The sequence below is a fragment of the Perognathus longimembris genome, chromosome 3, assembly GCF_023159225.1.
Source record: "Perognathus longimembris pacificus isolate PPM17 chromosome 3, ASM2315922v1, whole genome shotgun sequence".
Taxonomy (NCBI): Eukaryota; Metazoa; Chordata; class Mammalia; order Rodentia; family Heteromyidae; genus Perognathus; species Perognathus longimembris.
The window spans coordinates 117,605,634-117,626,171 of NC_063163.1; the positions used below are offsets into that span (position 1 = coordinate 117,605,634).

The following is a 20,538-nucleotide window of genomic DNA, read 5'->3' on the forward strand; positions in this document are numbered from 1 at the left end:
TGAGGCCAGTCTGGGCAATTAGACTGTCTCCAAAATAACCATCAAAAAGTTGAAGTGCAGGTGTGTTTTTTTTATTAATTAAATTTTGTTGACAAGGTGTTGTGCAAAATGGGTACAGTTACATAATAAGGCAGTGAGTACATTTCTTGTGATATCTTACACCTTCGTTTTTCTTTCCCCTCCCTAGATCAGGTAGGCATATATACAATACCCAGTGTACCAAAATCATGTACAGTAACCACATAGGGTACACCAAAGGAAAGTCACCTAGAACTTTAAATGTAACATCAACAATAGAATGGAGGTGGATTTTGAGGGAATAGAATGCCAGCCCAGCAAGCAAGCCAAACAAGGAAAAGGTCCTGGTACTGGCAAAAAAAAAAAAAAGAGGAAGCACCAAGGAAGTTGCCCTAACTGCTTATACACTCCAGACCAAGAGTCCTCCGAAGCAACTCTGTGTGTGTGTGTGCGCGCGCATTAGTACTAGGGCTTGAACTCAGGACCTGATTACTTACCGTCCCTTAGCTTTTTGCTCAAGGCCAGCCCTCTACCACTCTAGACACAGCTCCACTCCTGGCTTTTGTTGGTAGTTGGACAGGAGTCCCAGGAGAACCGGCTGGTTGGCTTAGGACCGGGATCCCCGCCTCCAGGGCAGCGAGGCTAACAGGTGGGCGCCACCATGGCCGGCTTAGGAACCTTTTGTTGTTGTTTTCTTGTGATGACGATTGCTGCCCGGCGGGCACCGTAACTCCCAACCCTGAATTTTAGGGTTCCGAGGCCCGCCTTCCCCTCCGGGGCCTGGCTGATTTCCACTCCGTTAGCTACTCCGTTGGGGTGGCCGGAGGAGACTGACAGGGGCAGCGCGTAGGTAGAGCTGGCAAGCACGTCCTTGCAAGCACGGCCAGCGGCATTTCTGGGTCGGGACGCGGGGACAGTGCGGGGTCTCGAGCCCGGATGCCCGCGGGGTGAAAAGGGAACTCACCTTCCAGGTGAGCCGGGTGGAGCGAGGGAAGGGAGGGCCGCAGGGTGCCAGTCATTCTAATTCCCGCCCCTTCCCGGGGTGCCGGAAGTGACGCAGAGCTCCTCACGAGTCCGGCAGTCAGACCGTGGGACGCGCTCAGTCCCCATGTGCCGCCGGTCCCCGCCAGCCTGAGCCTCCGGCCTCCCTCCGCCGACCCCAGGGAACCTTGGCAGCTCCGAGAGGCCCACCTCCTCAAGAGACATGGCTGGTAACGGCGGTGTGGCTGTAACGGCGGTGAGTCCTGAGCCGGTGACCTGCACATGGGGCTTCCGGGCGACCCGTACAACGATTGGCCCCCAGTTCCCATCCTCCGCCATCTATTGGTCAGAATGGCTGTCTGTCATCTCTACCACCCGCGTATAGTTTTTAAAGGGCCAGTAGCTAGTTTGCCCTTAGCAAGGTCCGATGGATGAGATCTGTGACCAGCGGGGTGGGGATGAGGGTGGAAGGATGGTGTCCTGTGGGACCTCTGCCCCTGCAGGCTTGTAGGAGGAGGGTGAGGCGGGGCCCTCGCCTAGGAATGCACGACCTAGTCACCCAGCCAGCAAAGTTGGTCACAGACAGCCCTTTCGCAGGACATGGCCGGGGTGGACGTGGCCCCCGCTAGGGCCCCCTCCCAAGCGTTCCAACTGCGCACACACTCATTTTGGAAGTGCGCCGTCTCCCCTTCTCCGCGACGCCAGTGACTCAGCTCCTGTCAACGTCCCCAGCTGGCCACCGAGTCAACGCCGCACGCGAACCACCCCCCTGCTAGCTTGCTTGTGGAGCCCTGGGCTTCAGCAAGCAACGTTACAGAGCAATCGCACTGCGGAGTTGTGGAGTTGCGCAGGCACTGCCTGTCTGAGATAAGGCAGAGCGGGGGCATCTCCCTATCTTCTCCTGTCCAGCCTGTTGTGGGATTTGTTTGCCAGTGCAGACATTCCAGAGCACCCGGCTAGGGGGACCAGGGCCTGGTCTTCCAGCACCAGCTCTCTGCCCATTATTAGCTGTGTGCTCTACCACTCACCGCTTCGCTTCTATAACACATTATGGGAGGCGTGCCCACCTACCTGCTCTACCACATCGATTGTTGTGAGGACAGTTATGCCAAGGCAGTCGCAGTAGCATAGAAGTGGTCAGCAAAACTCTTTTTGAGGTCTTAGTCCTTCTATGCCCCCCACCCCCACCCCGTTCAATGTGCTCTGGTGGTATTTCCACCTCAGCCTTCTGAGTATAGGTTGCTGCAAGAATGTGAATTTAATATACTGTTCAAATTTGATAAATTTAAGAACTTTAAAACTCGTAATTCTGCAGCCTTAGATTCCTTCCTTTCTGTAGGCTCCCTGGGCCTATTATTTTATTTCTTTGTGTGTGTGGGCACGCTTAAATGCTGTCCCTGAGTTTTTTTTTGCCACAGCTCTGCTTCTGGCTTTTTGGTCACTAATCAGAGATAAGAATCTCATGGACTTTTCTGTCTGGGCTGGATTTAAACCCCAGTCCTCAGATCTCAGCCTTCTGAGTAGCTAGGATCACAGGTGTGAGCCACGGGCACTTGGCCTTTATGTTTTCTTTCTTTTGTGTTTGTACCAGTACTGGGACTTGAATTCAGGACTTGGGCACTGTCCCTTTAGCATTTTTGCTCAAGGCTAGCACTCTGCCATTTGAGCCACAGCTTCACATTCTGGCCTAGAATTCTCGTGACAGTGTTTAGCATTTCGGGCCCAGATGGATGGATGGATTTGCAAAGTGTCTCCCCAGGCTGGTTATTGGAGGGGTGGGTGCACCACGAGGGCCTGGAGTCTGGGAGCAGCAAGCTCTCCCCTCCTCCAGCAGCAGAGGCCCCGGATGTCTCACTGCAGAAGCACCCATAAGAAATAAAGACCTCAGAGCAGGCAAAGCTGCTATCTTCTACAGAGGCTCCCATCTGATAGAGAAACAACAAGACCTCTGGCTCAGACTAAAACCTCATTTCACCTGCTTGGCACTGAGTGCCCTGGCAGGAGGAAGAGGTGTGTCACATGAGTTCTTAGCTTGAACTCTGACACCCCAGCATTTATTTACCTGTTGGTGAAACGAGAGGCAGCAAATGAATGTCAGGCAGTTCAACTTTCGTCTTACATGACATCCAGACAGAAGGAAGCTCTTCATTTCATAAATGAATGAACTGGCCCTGTTGATACCATGTGCCTAAAACTTCCAGCCAGTGGACTGAGCACAACTGTACATCACCCACTGACCCCAGTCCCAGAGAGGCACATCTCAGCCAAACCAAGGGACCCTTATTGTGGCAGCTGTGTGTACCTCCTGGTTTCCCGATGACACTTTTTTTTGGAGTTCCTGCTCTGTTGTGGGTAGGGAGCCTGTTCCCCAATGATGTGTGGCTGGAGCTACCGGGCCCCGGCCTGCTGCAAGCCCCACCCTCCCTGTGACCAGGCTGATGAGCCTTATCGCCTTGCACACCTTCCCACTGAGCCGTATCTTGGCCTGGGCAAGCGCTGGGGATCAGTGTCCTGGTCCCTGCCGCGGGTGCTGCCACAGTAGCAGAACTTACTGCCAACTTCCTTCTGGTTTCTGCGTCTCGGGATCCTAGAGGAGGGCAGCCGGTGCTGAGGAAGCGTAAGGGACCCGTCTGGGCGTATTTCCTCCCTCCCAGGCTCAGGTGGCCGCGCGCGCCGGGTGGGGGCTGAGGCTCATTCTAAGCCAGTCGCTCTGGTTCTTGGGAAGGGCACGGGTGAACGGAGGGCCCTGTGACCTGGAGATTCTTTCTGCAGGAAGGAAACAGCTCGAAGATGAGAGTGATTCGAGTGGGTACCCGGAAGAGCCAGGTGAGTGCTGTCGAGGGGCAGAGGAGCTCTGTCAGAAGAAGAAGTGGACTCACAGGGTCACAAGTCGAGGGGCCCAAAGGGCTCATTTCCAGCACAGAGGAAACTGAGTAGCCAAGAGCTAAGTCTCAAGGGGAATGGCAGAGCATTTCCTGTGGAAATAGAGCCCACGGACAGGGGAAGTTGTTGGGGTGTAGAGCGCACCCCGGCCACGCCCCCTCTCAGGCCCAGCTAGGGATTCCAGTTCCTTTGGGATCTCCCTGACCCTGTGACAGTGTGAGATTGGAATGGCGTCCAGGAGAAGGCAGGGCTAGGGGCTGGGGATATGGCCTAGTGGCAAGAGCGCTTGCCTCGTATACATGAAGCCCTGGGTTTGATTCCTCAGCACCACATATAGAGAAAATGGCCAGAAGAGGCGCTGTGGCTCAAGTGGTAGAGTGCTAGCCTTGAGCAAAAAGCCAGGCCCTGAGTTCAAGCCCCAGGACTGGCAAAAAAAAAAAGAGAGAGAAGGCAGGGCTAATCTGGATCTCTGTCCCCAGCTGGCTCGCATACAGACAGATACTGTGGTAGCAATGCTGAAAACCTTCTACCCCGGCGTGCAGTTTGAAATCAGTAAGTTTCTGGAGAGGAATGGAAGCTGGCGGGGAACCGGGCTGCTGGGAGGGAAAGCCGTTTCTGGCTTCACTGTGACCAGAGCCTGGGCCCTTGCCTCCCAGAGGCCTTCCCGACTGCCCCCAGCGGGAGGGAGCCCGCTCCCCAAACACCTTGCATTCTGACTTCTTGGGCTAGCCGGGCAGTTACCATCTCCTGCCTTGGGTCATTTTCTCAGCTAGATCATACATTTCTCCTGGACAGGGCCTGGTGCCCCTGCCCTGAATCTCAGAGTAGTGCTGAGCAAGTAGGGCCTCAGTAAACGCTAACGATCGGCTCTCTCCTTAGTTGCCATGTCCACCACAGGGGACAAGATACTCGACACCGCGCTCTCCAAGGTAACACCTTCTCCTCCGTCCCCGTCCTCCCTCCTTCCCCTAAGACAGTCACCCCAATACTCTTTCTTACCGGGCAGATTGGGGAGAAGAGCCTGTTTACCAAGGAGCTGGAATACGCTCTGGGGAAAAACGAGTAAGTAAAGACTCGAGATGTGTGACAGCCTTGCACTCCCTTGCACGCGCCACACCTCCCCCAGTGTGCTGCAGGTCCAGATATCAGCAAGCCTGCTGGCTGAGGTCCACATCCTGCTGGGGTTTAGACTTCCAAAGATAGTGCTGTAGTCTGGAGCCATCTTAGCGGCCTGGAGTGCGAGATTAGCGGGGACAGTGTGGCCGATGGGAAGGTGGGAGCAGAGCAGATCTCAAGGTCCTGGGGTCTTAAGAAGACCTGATTGTTTGTTTATTTGTTTATTGCCAGTCCCGGGCTTGGACTCAGGGCCCGAGCACTTTCCCTGGCTTCTTATTTTGCTCAAAGCTAGCACTCCGCCACTTGAGCCACAGCGCCCCTTCCAACCTTTTCTGTTTATGGGGTGCTGAGGAATCAAACCCAGGGCTCATGCATGCCAGGCAAGCGCTCTTACCATGAAGCCACATTCCCAGCCCCAAGACCTGACTCTTGAGCTCATTTCCACTACTAAAGTGAGTATACGGTGGGGTGGGCTGCTCGAACCCCTTTTCCAAGTTCCCCTCTCTCGTCTAGAGTGGACCTGGTTGTTCATTCCCTGAAGGACCTGCCTACGGTGCTACCCCCTGGCTTCACCATCGGAGCCATCTGCAAGTAAGAGTCCTGCAAGCAAAGGGCCCTGGCAGGGGCTTGACCTCTTGGGAACTTTGACTGTTTCCTCAAGGGCTTGGCCCTCTGTCCTCAAGCACGGCAGAAACTCAGGAAATCGCCCATGGATTGGCTATTGAGAGAACCGAGGCGACCTGAAATATTCTCTCTCATTCTATGACTTTCCCTCGGTCCCCAGGCGAGAAAATCCCTGTGATGCTGTTGTCTTTCACCCCAAATTTGTTGGGAAAACCCTAGAAACCTTGCCAGAGAGGAGGTAAGCGGGGCTCAGACGGGCATACTTGCTGCTGGAGATGCTGCGGAAAATGGAGGGGTGGGAGGAGGAAGAAGAAGGAACCGTGACGGGTGAGTTCAATTTCATTTTAAATCCTCTCTCTTGAGCAGTGTAGTGGGGACCAGCTCCCTCCGGAGAGCAGCCCAGCTGCAGAGAAAGTTCCCACATCTGGAGTTCAAGAGTATCGTATCCTTTTGAAATTAAGAGGGATACACTGGGAGAAGGAAGGGAAGGATCACATTGTCCAAAAGTAAATATATTTATTTCCTGACTTAGGTAACTGTAACTGCTCTATACATCACCTTTATTTTTATTTTATTTTTTGGCCAATCCTGGGGCTTGGACTCAGGGCCTGAGCACTGTCCCTGGCTTCTTTTTGCTCAAGGCTAGCACTCTGCCGCTTGAGCCACAGCCCCACTTTGGGCCTTATTTTTTGGTAGTTCATTGGAGATGAGAGTCTCATGGACTTTATTGCCCGGGCTGGCTTTGGATCACGATCCTCAGATCTCAGCCTCCTGAGGAGCTGGGATGGCCGGAGCGAGCTGCCAGTGCCTGGCTAGAGGAAGATGATCTCACCTCCCTGTATCATCGTCCTCACCTACGGCGTGTAGAAGCCAGAAACTCCTACTTCATAAGCTTGTAGAGAAAATGAAATGCTTTGACATGGAGCACGTGAGGTAGGGTGGTGATGAAGCTGAGCAGTGGGAAGTGAGTGGCAGTCATCCCGAGGGGCAGCGCGTGGCTCCCCGCCGTCCTTAGCACCCGTGCGCAGCGAGGGAACCTCAACACGCGGCTTCGGAAGCTGGACGAGCAGCAGGAGTTCGGTGCCATCATCCTGGCTGCCGCCGGCCTGCACCGCATGGGCTGGCAGAGCCGGGTGGGGCAGGTAGGGGCTGGCCCCTCCCCTCTTCCGGCAGTCTGCACCCGCCTCCTGGCTGGCCTCTCTTTTTGACCGCCTGTCTCTGGCATTCCCCGTCCCAGGTTGGGGAGACTGGAGGCGAGGCTACTGCTTGTATCCCCGGGCTTTCTAGAAGATAGCTCAGCCTCCTCTCATTGCCGGGTGCTTTGGGTCCAGCCCATCCCCCTCTTCTTCTGACTGTCCTGTCTCCACAGATTTTGCGTCCTGAGGAGTGCATGTATGCCGTGGGCCAGGTAAGCCTCCCTGGGGAAACCATTGTCGATGCGCCCCTTCCCTTGTTCTTCTTCAACAATCTGGTCTCACTGCCTTTGACATCTTCCCCTAGAATAAATTTTCAGGAAGGAGCAGGCCTTGGGCTGCAGAAAGTACTGGGGAGCAGATGCAAGAGGGCTGGCTCCTGTCCTTAAAGTGCCAAGGTTATTGTTCAAGTGGTTGAGCACCTGCCTAGGAAGCTCAAGGCCACGTTCAAACCTGTGCTGCCAAATAAAGAAAGTGCAGCCCGTCCTTCGCGCCATTGATTGGGGAAAGAGTGGGCCTGATGTGCAAGGCTGTCTTTTATTCTCACCAGGGGGCCCTCGGTGTAGAAGTCCGAGCCCAGGATCAGGACATTTTGGATCTAGTGAGTGTGTTGTACGATCCAGAGACTCTGCTTCGCTGCATCGCCGAAAGGGCCTTCCTGAGGCACCTGGTAGGACTCGAGGTCTCCCCATGAAGGGGTGGGGACTGGGGAAGCGAGGCGAGGCTGGGGAAAGGCTTCCCAAGTCAGTGCTCCTCACGCAGTGGTCGCTGGTTTTTGCTGAACATTGGGAACAGAGCACTGTGCCTCTGAGGGGCTCTTGCAACTCACAGGCAACTCCTTGTTTCAGGAAGGAGGCTGCAGTGTGCCAGTCGCGGTACATACAGTGATGAAAGATGGACAGGTAAGCAGGGCAAACTGGTGGGAGGACAGGAGGGACTGGTGGATTTCTACTGGACATCCCAGGTGGATTTTTCTTTCACTAGTCCCGGAGCTTGAACTCAGGGCACAAGGCTAGCACTCTACCACTTGAGCCACAGAGCCATTTCTTTCCTTTTCTGTTTACGTGGTATTGCGGAATTGAACCCAGGGCTTCATGCATGCTAGGCAAGCACTCTACCACTAGGCCACATTCCCAGCCATCTCAGGTTTGTTTGTTTTTTGCCCAGTCCTGGGGCTTGAACTCAGAGCCTGAGCACTGTCCCTGGCTTCTTTTTGCTCAAGGCTAGCACTCTACCACTTGAGCCACAGCCCCTCTTCTGGCTTTTTTCTATATATGTGGTGCTAGGAATGGAGGCAAGCATTCTACCACTAGGCCATATTCCTAGCCCCCATCCCAGGTTTTTAAAGTCCTGAGGCAGCCATTCTGTTTCACAGCTATACCTGACTGGTGGAGTCTGGAGTCTTGACGGCTCAGATAGCATGCAAGAGACTATGCAGACTACCATCCATGTTCCTGCCCAGGTACCAAGGGCTGCGTGGTTGGAGGGAGTGCATGTAACCTTTCCTTTCAGTACCTCTAAGCCCCACCTCCCTCTCATCCAGCAAGAAGATGGCCCAGAGGATGACCCGCAAACGGTGGGCATCACTGCCCGCAACATTCCCCGAGGAGCCCAGCTGGCTGCCGAGAACCTGGGCATCAGCTTGGCCAGCCTGTTGTTGAGCAAAGGAGCCAAAACCATCCTGGATGTTGCACGGCAGCTGAATGAAGCCCGCTAAATGGCCTGCGGGACAGGGGGCCTGGATCATCACTGTTCAGTGCCTGCGGCTGGGTTTCAGTGCCCCGTACTCACCGAGATGCACTTACTCTGGGAGACTGAACTGCAGCGCGAGGCTCACAGCCTCGCCTCTCACCTTGGGGCCTTGTTGACCCTCCTGCCTCCTAAAGAGAGGGGGGCTTCCTATCTTTAGATCAAAGTCTAAAACACAGCCTTTGAATGTAAGCAGCTTCTAATCAACCGGCCACAAAGGTGGTCATTTTGATGGGGTTGAGAAGCTATAAATAAATCTTTACTTCTGAGTCTGGAACCTTTTTTCTAAAACTTCTGCAGCAGCTTTTGCTTCAGCCTCAGTAGTACTCACCTCAATGTTGTCTCACAGGGAAATCCAACAAAGCAAGAGAAAAAACAGGCTTAATATCTATGGTTTGCGTGGTGTGGGGGACCAAGCCTAAAATCCCCGCATTTGGGAAGTGTAGAGACTGTGGGTTCAAGTCCAGCTACACTAACCATAACTCAAAATGCATAAAAGCCCCGTGGCTAATCCCTTCAAATAGGACAACCCCTTCCACCTCCACTGCCCTAGGAATTACCAGTCCTCTAACTTGCAAAATGAAAACAGACACTTCGCATAAAAAACAACAACAATCCTTTAATAAACAAAATTAGCCCAAGTGAAACTCCCCAATACTTTAAGGTTCTAGTCTTGGATGGGGTTAGCTGCAGAGTCCCAGTTCAGAAGCCCAGGGGCTCAGTCCAGACGAGTCAGTGCTGGTATCTTGTTGAGGCGCCGGGAGGAAAACGGGTGCCTAGGTCCGGGGGGGGGGGGGGGGGGCAGCAATCAGTCTCGGCACAAACAGAGCCCTGCTGTCGTCACAGGGCGGCCGCGAGCGCAGCCGGAGGCCCTAGCCCTCTCCCACGCTTCCCCGGAGGCAGGCCGGCCGGAAGGAGAGCGGTTTGTTACCAGGTCCCGGCCGCGCCGCACAGGCGCATGAATGAATGAAGATGGAGGATGGAGGGCGACCAGATGTGAAGGCCTCGGCAGCAAGGGGGTGGCGCAGGCACCCGAGTAGAGGGACGAATCCTCTGCCACCAAAGCCTGGAGACCAGCAGTCACGTCTGAAGTCCCGGCGAGGGCTAAGCACCAAGCTGAAGGAACAACCGCCAGCCTCTTCGCCTTAGCTGCCCATCTCAGTCCTGCACAGTCAGAGCGCAAGGCCGAGTGTTCCAGAAGGTGCGGCGGCCGCACCGCAGCCCATCAAGTCACTCCGAGGCTGGGGGCCCGGAGGCGGGCGGGCGGGAGGGGTCGGCCCCGCCCGTCCCGCAGGCAGGCCCGGGACTCGGGCCCCGCGGCGGGCCTGGCGGGCGCGGGGGGGAGGGGCGCGCGAGGCGAGGCGAGGGGAGCGGAGGGCACGGGAGGGGGGGGGCCCCGCGCGCCCCGCGGCGGCTCAGCTCTTCCGGTGAGGACGGCGGTGGCCCTTAAAAGGGCCTTTGTGGTGGCATGGAGGGCGGCGGGCGGGGGCCGCGGCGCGGGCGCCCCTCAGTACTCCTGCGAGGCCTGGGTGCCCTTCTTGCCGCTCGCCGGCGCCTTGGGCCCCACGGTGGCGCTCGTCTTCTTGGGCAGCAGCACGGCCTGGATGTTGGGCAGGACGCCGCCCTGCGCGATCGTCACGCCGCCCAGCAGCTTGTTGAGCTCCTCGTCGTTGCGGATGGCCAGCTGCAGGTGGCGGGGGATGATGCGCGTCTTCTTGTTGTCGCGGGCCGCGTTGCCCGCCAGCTCCAGGATCTCGGCCGTCAGGTACTCGAGCACCGCCGCCAGGTACACCGGCGCGCCGGCGCCCACCCGCTCGGCGTAGTGGCCCTTCCGCAGCAGCCGGTGGACGCGGCCCACCGGGAACTGCAGGCCGGCGCGCGAAGAGCGAGACTTGGCTTTGGCGCGGGCCTTACCGCCGGTCTTGCCGCGGCCGGACATGGTGCGCGAGGTAGACGGGTGAAGACGGACGCCCCGGAGCCCCTCAACCGCCACTCGCCGCAGTCCAACTGTCGCCGAGCGCGCCGCGAGCTCCCCTTATAAGCTCTCAGGGCACGCCCCTGCGCCCTCCAGATTGGTCCTGCTCTCTAGCCCCTGCGCCTGACTGGCTGCGGCCGACACTTCCGCAACGTGCGTCAGAGGAGGGTACGCGCCCCGCGATTGGCCGAATTTGAAAACCTTTTGCCCGGGGAACCTGCGTGGAGGAGGGACGACGTGCTGAGCGCCCACCACCTCCTGACATAGCCAATCCGTGCAAAGCGCGCGAAATTTAAACGGCACGGCCTGACACGAGACCCGGAAGACAAAAGGATGGGATCTCAAGCTTCGGGCAAATCTGTGCTGGGATAGGATCTTCGAAGGGGCCCACCCGGTTGCCCATGGATCACACCTGTAATCCTAGCTACTCAGGAGGCGGTGATCTGAGGCTCCTTCCCAGCCTGGGAAGGAAAGCCATTGACTCTTACCACCTATTAATTTCCAAAAACCAAGAAGTGGAGCTGTGGCTCGAGTGATAGCCCTGGAACCTTGAGTGAAAAAGCTAAGGGACAGCACACACGCCCAGGAAAGAAAAGGTCAACACTATACACTATACCTCTGCCTCCTTGGGGCTAACAAAAACAGAACATGAGAGAAAAATAAAACCCTGAGCCAGGGCTGGGGATATGGCCTAGTGGAAAGAGTGCCTGCCCCATATACATGAGGCCCTGGGTTCGATTCCCCAGCACCACATATACAGAAAATGGCCAGAAGTGGCGCTGTGGCTCAAGTGGCAGAGTGCTAGCCTTGAGCAGGAAGAAGCCAGGGACAGTGCTCAGGCCCTGAGTCCAAGGCCCAGGACTGGCTAAAAAAAAACAAAAAACAAAACAAAACAAAAAAAACTTTGAGCCAGAGCACCAGTGGTTAATTGGAGATAAGAGTCTCACAGACTTTCTTGCCTGGACTGGCTTCGAACCATGACCCTCAAATCTCAGCCTCCTAAGTAGTTAGGATCATAGGCATGAGCCACCAGTGCCCAGCTGAGTATTTTAACTTTTATTCAACATGTTCTTCCTGGTCTCAGTTCAGTATTTATTTACTTATACTGGTACTGGGGTTTAAACTCAGGGTCTTTAGCTCTTGCTCAACATTTTTTTTCTCATGGCAGTCTACCACTGTACCTCCAGTCTGGTATTTTGCTGGTTAGTTGAAGATAAAGACTCTTGTGGACTTTTCTCATCTGGATTGGCTTCAAATGGCAGTCCTCAGATCTCAGTCTCCCGAGAAGCTAAGATTATATGTGAACCACTGGTTTTTGGCTTCTGTAATTTAGTAGAGAGGATCTAATACAGCAGAGAGATAGATATCCTCTGGTAAAGGATACTGCCACCACCCTCCTAATTTATTCTGTTAGTATAGAAACTACACTGGCTGGGATATAGCTCAATGGTAGAGCACTTGTCTAGTACATGGAAACCCTGAGTTCATTCCCCAGCACTGAAGTGGGGAAGGAAAGAGGAAATATACCTGTAGGAACAAGAAAAAGGCAATACTTTTATTATCACTTTTGGGAGCACTGGGCTCTGTATCTGCTCTAATCAGAACACATAATTTATAGTCAAATATAAAGTTGTCTATGGTCCTAGTTCTAGTCTAGGTTTTATGTCAAGGCCCAGCATATACCTCAAGTCAAATTTGGGAGCTGAGTTAGGAATATCCACATAAAAGCTGCTGTGTCCCACCTTAGGAGCCTGCAAAGATGGAATGGAAAGAGCGTGGCGAGATGAGGAAAGCCACAGGCAAAATCCAATCATCATGAAAAGGCCAGAAAGGTCCAGGATGTCAATGCTGAGAGCAAAATCTCAAGGAAAGTGAAGATTGGAAGAGACCTGGGCCAGGAGCCATCAGTCTTAGACCACACAAAGGTTGGCCTATGTCAGACCCCCTGGAGACTCGTGAGGTAAAGGGGAACTCAGACATCATAGAAGAGTCGGACAAGTTGGTATCGAATGGAGAAGGTGACAGCACTGCCCAGGATCTGCAAAGAGAAAGGGTCTGGAATAAGAAGCAAAGAAAGGGGGACAAGGAAGCACAAACCCCCTCCTTGCCCTCACCTGAAGCAGCAATAGCAGCAATGTGAGGTTTCTCTCATGGATGGGCCCAAAGACTTTAATTAGCAAGTTGATAAGAGTCATGTTGTTACATTCAGTGAAGGCACCATCCTTGTCTTCACCATGGCGCACAGTCACAAGCTGGAGATTCTCTGCTACCTGAGTGCCAAGGTTAGAGAGAACTTCAGCTCATACTGACATTCCAGGAATGGGAATCTGCTTGATGCTGCCAGGTTCCCCTTGAATACTGATGTAGGCCTAGGATCCCATTTCCCAAGCTGAGGATGGTGGCCTGGGGCCTTACCTCCTTGTTACCTAGTTACCTTTAACACAAAGGTGCCCAAGAATGAGAGGCTCTTGGTCTTGAACTTGGAATAGCTCATCTCCAGTTTGCCTGTCTCGGTATTGAGTCTGCAGGGGGAAGACAGCGTTACCTGACTAGACCACTACTCAAAGAACTCTCCTCCCTGTGGATAATTACCAGGAAGAGCAATGAAAGTGGAATCAAACAACCTGAGATCTATTTCTGTGTCTGTTGCTTACCTCTCATCAGAACTGCTGTGAACATTCGGATTATGTATGCAAATGTGCTTTGTACATTCTACAGGGCCCACTACCTTTACATAGGGAATGCATAGGCTATTTTTAGGTCTCTCAAGTGAAAGCTATGCTATCCCTCTCAAGCCCCGAAGTGGCTACCTGGGCATACGGTGGCGAGGGCAGGGAATGATGCGCAGGAGTTGAGGCAGTGAGTAGAGGAAGTTGAACACCTGTGGTATGAAGAAGAGTAGCATGGTCTTGCTGAAGTGTCCCAGGATGCCCACCACGGCAAAGGTCATGCCGGCAAAGTAACAGAAGGTATCTCCCACAAACACCCGTGATGGGTACCTGTGTGGAGAAGAGCATCTGAGCCAACAGCAAGAAGCCTTGCTAATTTTTCCTCTCACATCACACATCTGTACAGCAAGCCTGCTTTGATCCTGGTTCTGACTAAACTGATACAATCGCTGTCTTAGCACCTCTGCAGGCCCCAAGGCCCCAAATTCGTCTATTCCAGGGGCTCCACGGCCTTAACTACTGCTGGGTAGAGGGCAATTTCAGAACATTACTGGGCTGAGGTTGCAGCTCAGTGGTAAATCACTCGGCTAGCATGTAGGAGGCCATAAGTTTGATCCCAAGCACCACGGGGAAGGGGTGGGGAGGAATAACAGGCTACAACAACTGAAGACACTGAAAACACTCAGCCAAAGTATGCAGAAGTTTAGTCTATCAGGAACTAAATCAGGATGCCACATATGCAGACATCTGTCTCCTGAATCCACAGGCCTACTTACCAGTTATGGTACAGCAATCCCAAAGTGGTGAAAAAAAAGGGTATCATGAAGTAGAGAGAAAAGACATGATCATCTCCATAATCACCTTCGGAAAAGAAGGGAAAGTGAATACAGGCCCCATGTCCCGTGCCCTGTTTTTGTCTCTCTCTCTTAAATTCTATTCCCGGTTGTATCATTCATTTCACCCAAGTCCCTTTTTTTTTTTTAGCTCTTTTTAAAACTAGCATATATTATATAAAGAAGTTTCATTGTGATTATTTCCATACATATGTTTTTAATGTACTTACATCAAGTTCCCTCCCTAAATTGGGCACTGGTGACTCACACCTATAATCCTAGCTACTCAGGAGGCTGGGCTCTGGGGAATCAAGGTTCAAAGACAGCCTGGGCAGAATCTTCAATTAACCAGCAAAATGTTGGTCTGGAAGCATGTCTCAAAAACAAAAACAAAACCAGAGTGGGAGCAGAAGGCCTTGAGTTCAAACCCTGATTAGCACCAAACCAAACAAACAAAAACCCTAATGAATGGCCAGGTGCCATGGCTCCAGTGACTCAGGAGGCTGAGATCTGAGGATCATGGTTCAAAGTTAGCATGGGCAGGAAAGCCCCTGAGACTCTTATCTCCAATGAATCACCAGAAAACCAGAAGTAGCACTGTGATTCAAGTGATAGAGTACTAGCCTTTAGCTGAAGGCCTTGAGTTCAAGCCCCAGAAATGGCACCAAAAACAAGACAAAGTGCCTAATGTCTTAAATTTGATTTAGATATTCTGACCTAGGTTTGAATACCGGCTTCATTTCCTAGCACTGTGAGCTTAAATATGGCACATTTACCTTCTCTACCTCCATTTTCTCACCTGTAAAACAGGCGTCATCCCTGTAATACAGAGATGTTAAAAGATTGACATGGGATAATGTTTTAGAAGTGCATAGTTTAGAACTGGGCCATGATTCATGTAGCAGGCACCTGCCTTATGTGCTCAAGCCAAGTTCAATCCCAAATACTGACCAAAAACCTAAAAACAACAAAACAATAACAGTGCTTAGCTTTAAGACAATTTTCCCCCTTGGGCTTTTGAACTCATGGCATAGCTCCTGCTATACACCACTTAAGCCATGCTTCCATCCCTGCTTTTTACTAATTTTATAAGCTCGTTTTATTTTCAAATTCTTTTTTTTTTTTTTTTTTTTTTTGGCCAGTCTTGGGCCTTGGACTCAGGGCCTGAGCACTGTCCCTGGCTTCTTTTTGCTCAAGGCTAGCACTCTGCCACCTGAGCCACAGCGCCACTTCTGGCTGTTTTCTATATATGTGGTGCTGGGGAATCGATCCCAGGGCTTCATCTATACGAGGCAAGCACTCTTGCCACTAGGCCATATTCCCAGACCTTTATTTTCTTTTTTTTTGCCAGTCCTGGGCCTTGGACTCAGGGCCTGAGCACTGTCCCTGGCTTCTTCCCGCTCAAGGCTAGCACTCTGCCACTTGAGCCACAGCGCCGCTTCTGGCCGTTTTCTGTATATGTGGTGCTGGGGAATCGAACCTAGGGCCTCGTGTATCCGAGGCAGGCACTCTTGCCACTAGGCTATATCCCCAGCCCCCCAGACCTTTATTTTCAAATTCTTCAATATGATCTTTCTTTCTTTCTTCCTGCTGCCTATACTAAGGCTTGAACTCAGAGCCTTTTTTTTTTTTTTTTTTTTGGCCAGTCCTGGGTCTTGGACTCAGGGCCTGAGCACTGTCCCTGGCTTCTTCTTGCTCAAGGCTAGCACTCTGCCTTTTGAGCCACAGCGCACTTCTGGCCATTTTCTGTATATGTGGTGCTGGGGAATCGAACCCAGGGCCTCATGTATACAAGGCAAGCACTCTTGTCACTAGGCCAAATCCCCAGCCCCCAAAGAGCCTCTTGTTTGAATGGCACTTTTCCACTTGAGCCATGCCTCCAGCCCTCTGCTGGTTATTTTAGAAACAGAGTCTCTGAGTTTTCTGGTTGGGCTGGCTCCAAACTGCCAGTCTCTGGAGTTCAGCCTCTTGAGTAACTAGAATCACAGGCATGAGCCACTAGTTCCTGACTTAATTAGTAAGCAGTAATTTGCAAAGTAGCTTCCCTGATCTTCCTTAGATACATGATGCTTTCCCCTCTGAATTCTCCAAAGCCATACATATACTTATGCACATACATCAGACAACTAACTTTCTTAACCTTTGGATCCCTCTCATCCTATCTCCAATGTCACCCACCTTCTAGCTCCACCAGGTTGAAGATAATGATAGAAGCAGAGATGACCAGTGACTGACCAGCCTCTAGGCCATTAATTCCTGCTAAGATATTGATGGCATTCGTACAGAACACTGCAAGCAGCCCCATGTAGACATAGTACAGGATCCCTAGAGGGAGACAGGGTATGACAGAACAGTGCCACCTAAGAAAGGAGAATTTAAGACACAGGATGAAGGACTACCAGAAAGGGACATAACAGGAACACTGGGAGGGGGCTGGGAATATGGCCTAGTGGCAGGAGTGCTTGCCTCGTATACATGAAGCCCTGGGTTCGATTCCCCAGCACCACATATACAGAAAATGGCCAGAAGTGGTGCTGTGGCTCAAGTGGCAGAGTGCTAGCCTTGAGCAAAAAGAAGCCAGGGACAGTGCTCAGGCCTTGAGTCCAGGCAAAAAAATAAAATAAGGAACACTTGGAGCAGAATGTGGGATACTGAGAAGGATCCTCTGATACCTGCATAGGTTGGGGTGGGGTGGGGGGAAGAGTGGAGGATGCCCTGAAGTATGTGCCACAGAGGCAGTAGTGGCAGGGCTACTAACCCAAGTCCAGATGCAGGCCAAGAAGTGGACGCAAAGGCTTAGGTACCACAATGGTCGTGTTGCCAAAGTTGGTGAAGTAGACCATGAGGAGAGGTAGTGAGGCCGCTGTGGGAAGCAGCAGCTTGTGGCGCCAGCGCAGATTCAATACATCGTCGGCGAAGCCCAGGAAGATCATGCAGCAGATGGCAAGCAGGGCACCTATCAGGGCCACAAACTGGGGGAGGCTCGGGCAGGTCATGACTCAAGCCTGCTCCCCCATTCCACCTTTCAAGAATCCCTGTCTTTTCAGTTCTGTCCCCAGCCCCTTCTCCCAAGTCCAAATAACCCCAACATTCTCAGGTGACTCCCCACCCCGCCCCCCAAGCCCCATCCAAAGGCTCCCGCTAGCCCACTTACTTCATGGTGGGGAAATGCCTTACACTGCTCCTCCACAAAGCAGTTCAGGAAGGGGAAAGGGATGAAGCAGAAGAGGATGATAAGGAAAACAGCGCCGCTGATCACTCCCTGGGACTCCGGGCTGCGGCCCAGCAGCAAGTGGTGGGAAGGAGGAAAAGGAAACGGGGCGTGGTTGGTTATTCACTAGGGCCAAGGTTACAGCGATCCCAAATGGTTGTTTTTACTTTGTTTCGTGGGGAAGAGGGCACCCGCGGCTGGAGTTCCTGACAGGTCCAAGGGTCTCCCTCCATCCTTCCCCCAGGCGAGTCAGTCCCGCCTTCCTCCGCCCGGAATTCCAGAATGCCTGGGTGGTCAGCTCTGGGCGTCTCCCGCCCCCACCGGAGTCCCGCACCTGGGTCTCGGGCCTCCCACCCGGGACGCGCGGGTTCCGCTACTCACATTTCCCGCCGGATGGGTTTGTTGAGGTCCCGGCCGCAGAGGCGCGCGGCGATGAAGTGCTCGCGGAAGGCGGGGATGAGGGTGACGGTGGCCACGAAGCCCAGCAGCGAGCCGATCAGATTCACCACCAGGGGCGGCGGCACGGGCAAGTCCGGGAAGGCCCCCATGCCGACCGGCCAGGAGCCCCGCTCCCCCGACGGACGGCTCTGCGAACTGGCACCGTGGGCGGTGGCCCGGGGCCTCCGCAGCACGGGGTGGCGGCTCCCTGCAGGCAGAGCCGTCCCGTACCAGCCGACCCCCGACTTCGGCCCCGACCCGCCCTCCTGACCCCCAGGAGGCTCCAGAGAGCAACCCCGGCCCTGACCTACAGCGCCCGCCTGCCCCTTGTTTCCGCCCGGACCTCGATGTGAGGGCGCTGGGGTGGCCGAAGGCGGAGGCGCCATCTTTGTTACGGGCACGCCCGACGGGACTGCGTTATTTTAAGCTAACACCCCGCCCCGAATTAGGGCGATCACCCAGGCTTTGCACACGTCGACTAAAGAACGACCACCGAGCGCGGACACGCCCCCGACGCGGTGCTGAAGATGCAGAGCCCGCGGCGGAAACTGCCCCCCCTGCCCGGTTCCAAGATGAACGCCCGCTGACGTCACGCGGCAGGCCCCGCCCCCCCTCCCGGAGTTCCACGTCAGCCCCCGCAGGTCGGATTTAAAGGGCCAGTACCCCGCGCTGCAGCCGGAACGGTTTGGAGCTCGCCCGGGGTCGGCTAAGGCAAGTCCGAGGGCGGGCCGAGGACGGGGCTGGGGAGCTGCACCTGCTCCCGGTAGGACACCTGCTGCCGTCGCGTAGGAAGACGCTGCTCTGTTCCCAGGAACGCAGCTACCCCGTGGAAGGCTGCTGTGCATTCCGGGACAGTGCAAAGCCCCTCCCACCCTGTTTCCCTGGCTCCGGATCCAGGTATTTTTTTTTCCCCCCTCCACATCCCACCCACCCTCTTGCCCCCACTGTAGTAGCATTTAGTTGCCCGGCTACCTGGGGAGGCAACTTCGCCTCTGAGGAGTCTCGGTCCTGGATTGAACCCGGAATTTTAACTTGATCTTGGATCACTGCATTGTGCCCATCTCCCCGAATGAGGACATGGCTCCTGAGCTGTTGGAAAGAGATCGGAAGACCTCGGGAGCCAGATGCACACCTGCTTTCCGAGAGCCTCGCAGTTTCTTCCCCTGCGTCAGTGTACCACTTGCCTGACACCTGTTCCCCTGCAAGTCACCTGACTCCTCATACCCTTTCATTGTCTTCGTGGACTCTGGGTAGCGAATGAATTCCATTACTACGAGGGAGTTAAGGGGATGATCCAATGGCATGGTCCCTTGTCCCTTCTTTCCGATGTGGCATGCCCGGGAATCAGGACGAGAGTGACTCTTTTTAGGCTGCTTTTCCTCAAAATTAGGTATAGGTCCCTAATACTTGAAGGTGATTCTAATGAATAGCGACCCCCTCCTCCTTTCTTGCTCTCTCTTTCTCCCAGTAATGATTTACTTGATAGAATTCCACCAAATTGTGTTTTTCTCCACATATGTGGCGCAAGCATGTTCACATGCAAATTCCCTGGAGAAAAGCGTTTTCCTTTCCACAAGGTGTCCCCCTGGGGCTAAGGACACAACGATACTTGTGTACAAGATTACACACATGGAGTCTGAATGGGGAAGATTGTAGAAGGTGGTAAGCACACTTGGAGGGAGTCGTCATCAGAGAGCAGTGGGCCTGGAGGAGGAGCTTTATCTGGAAAGATGTCCATCTGCAGTAGTAAGAGTGGAAGGGCCTTCCAAACCTGGAGAGCAAAATATAAGATCAGGTGGAAAGGAGGAGCTTGCGGATCCCCAAAGGATCCGCACTTGGTTATCTTGTTGATCAGTAGCTGGCAGAGATTCCCTGAAGGCCTGTCTGTATCTATTCTTTTTTTGGCCAGTCCTGGGCCTTGGACTCAGGGCCTGAGCACTGTCCCTGGCTTCTTCCCGCTCAAGGCTAGCACTCTGCCACTTGAGCCACAGCGCCACTTCTGGCCGTTTTCTGTATATGTGGTGCTGGGGAATCGAACCTAGGGCCTCGTGTATCCGAGGCAGGCACTCTTGCCACTAGGCTATATCCCCAGCCCTGTTCTTCTTCTTTTTCTTTTTTTTAATGGTCAGGGGGCCAATCCTAATAAACCTTCCTTTTCAACCTGACTTAAGCCCTAAGATTTCTCTTCTCTAGAGATCATTATCCCACCCACCCTACCCCGGAGGCTGGGAGGACACTAGGATTCATCATCCATATGTGGACCTTACCATCAGAAAATAGTTACTTGGATGCTTGTCATATAATCTGAATAATTACGCTCTGAAGATGGTGAGGGCTCAGTTGACTATCAGACTAATCAGAGAGAGAAACAAACACATGGTTGGCTTGAAATGTTGTGCCTATCCTGACAAAAGTTCAAAGCATTTTCCTGAATGCTAAAGTTGCTGAAACTGAGATCAGCTGAGTTGTCATTGTCCCTGGGCAGAGCGGACAATGTCTGAGAAGCACATCTATTAAGTAGCCCTGAATGCCTCCCAGTAAGCAAGACAAATCCACTATCAAACTAATTGCCATATACAAACCCTGTCACAAAAATAGTTCACAGTGCCTAAAAAACCATGAGACAGATCTGGAGAATCTGGAGTCATGCTTGACAGTTGTATGACCCTATTTATGGTTCTATTTAGACATCTGAGTTACTTCTTTTCTTTTTTTTTTCTCCTTATTTCCTGTCAGTGTAGCTGGCAAAAAATCCTTGGCTGAAAGCATGCTGAATTGATTTTTTTTTTTTTTTTTTGGCCAGTCCTGGGGCTTGGACTCAGGGCCTGAGCACTGTCCCTGGCTTCTT

General features: G+C 53.3%; 3 protein-coding genes across 7 annotated transcripts; 1 reads left to right on the forward strand and 2 right to left on the reverse strand.

Moving 5' to 3' along the window:
• Positions 1 to 1,081: 1,081 nt before the first annotated feature.
• Hmbs (hydroxymethylbilane synthase) lies at positions 1,082 to 8,833 on the forward strand. Of its 2 annotated transcripts, none has more exons than XM_048343963.1 (14): positions 1,082 to 1,255; positions 3,772 to 3,825; positions 4,362 to 4,434; positions 4,762 to 4,811; positions 4,889 to 4,944; positions 5,512 to 5,589; positions 5,783 to 5,860; positions 5,989 to 6,064; positions 6,651 to 6,764; positions 6,992 to 7,030; positions 7,366 to 7,485; positions 7,664 to 7,717; positions 8,191 to 8,277; positions 8,359 to 8,833. In XM_048343963.1, exons 1-14 carry the CDS (start codon positions 1,223 to 1,225, stop codon positions 8,530 to 8,532), a joined length of 1,086 nt encoding a protein of 361 aa, XP_048199920.1. In that variant the 5' UTR covers positions 1,082 to 1,222; the 3' UTR covers positions 8,533 to 8,833. The 2 variants fall into 2 exon arrangements, with proteins under 2 accessions (XP_048199920.1, XP_048199921.1); XM_048343964.1 differs by lacking the exon at positions 1,082 to 1,255 and adding an exon at positions 1,307 to 1,421.
• Positions 8,834 to 9,926: 1,093 nt separating this feature from the next.
• On the reverse strand, positions 9,927 to 10,592 carry LOC125349644 (histone H2AX). The gene has a single exon (XM_048343970.1). It carries the CDS (start codon positions 10,501 to 10,503, stop codon positions 10,072 to 10,074), a length of 432 nt encoding a protein of 143 aa, XP_048199927.1. The 5' UTR covers positions 10,504 to 10,592; the 3' UTR covers positions 9,927 to 10,071.
• Positions 10,593 to 12,069: 1,477 nt separating this feature from the next.
• Dpagt1 (dolichyl-phosphate N-acetylglucosaminephosphotransferase 1) lies at positions 12,070 to 18,466 on the reverse strand. Of its 4 annotated transcripts, none has more exons than XM_048343968.1 (10): positions 18,445 to 18,466; positions 17,634 to 17,846; positions 17,196 to 17,316; positions 16,800 to 17,013; positions 16,220 to 16,366; positions 13,985 to 14,069; positions 13,350 to 13,538; positions 12,974 to 13,061; positions 12,654 to 12,809; positions 12,070 to 12,577 (listed from the first exon to the last, which is right to left on the reverse strand). In XM_048343968.1, exons 2-10 carry the CDS (start codon positions 17,798 to 17,800, stop codon positions 12,512 to 12,514), a joined length of 1,233 nt encoding a protein of 410 aa, XP_048199925.1. In that variant the 5' UTR covers positions 17,801 to 17,846; positions 18,445 to 18,466; the 3' UTR covers positions 12,070 to 12,511. The 4 variants fall into 4 exon arrangements, with proteins under 4 accessions (XP_048199925.1, XP_048199923.1, XP_048199922.1 ...); XM_048343966.1 differs by lacking the exon at positions 18,445 to 18,466 and adding an exon at positions 17,998 to 18,019; XM_048343965.1 differs by lacking the exon at positions 18,445 to 18,466 and having other exon boundaries at positions 17,634 to 17,942.
• Between the last annotated feature and the right edge of the window lie 2,072 nt (positions 18,467 to 20,538).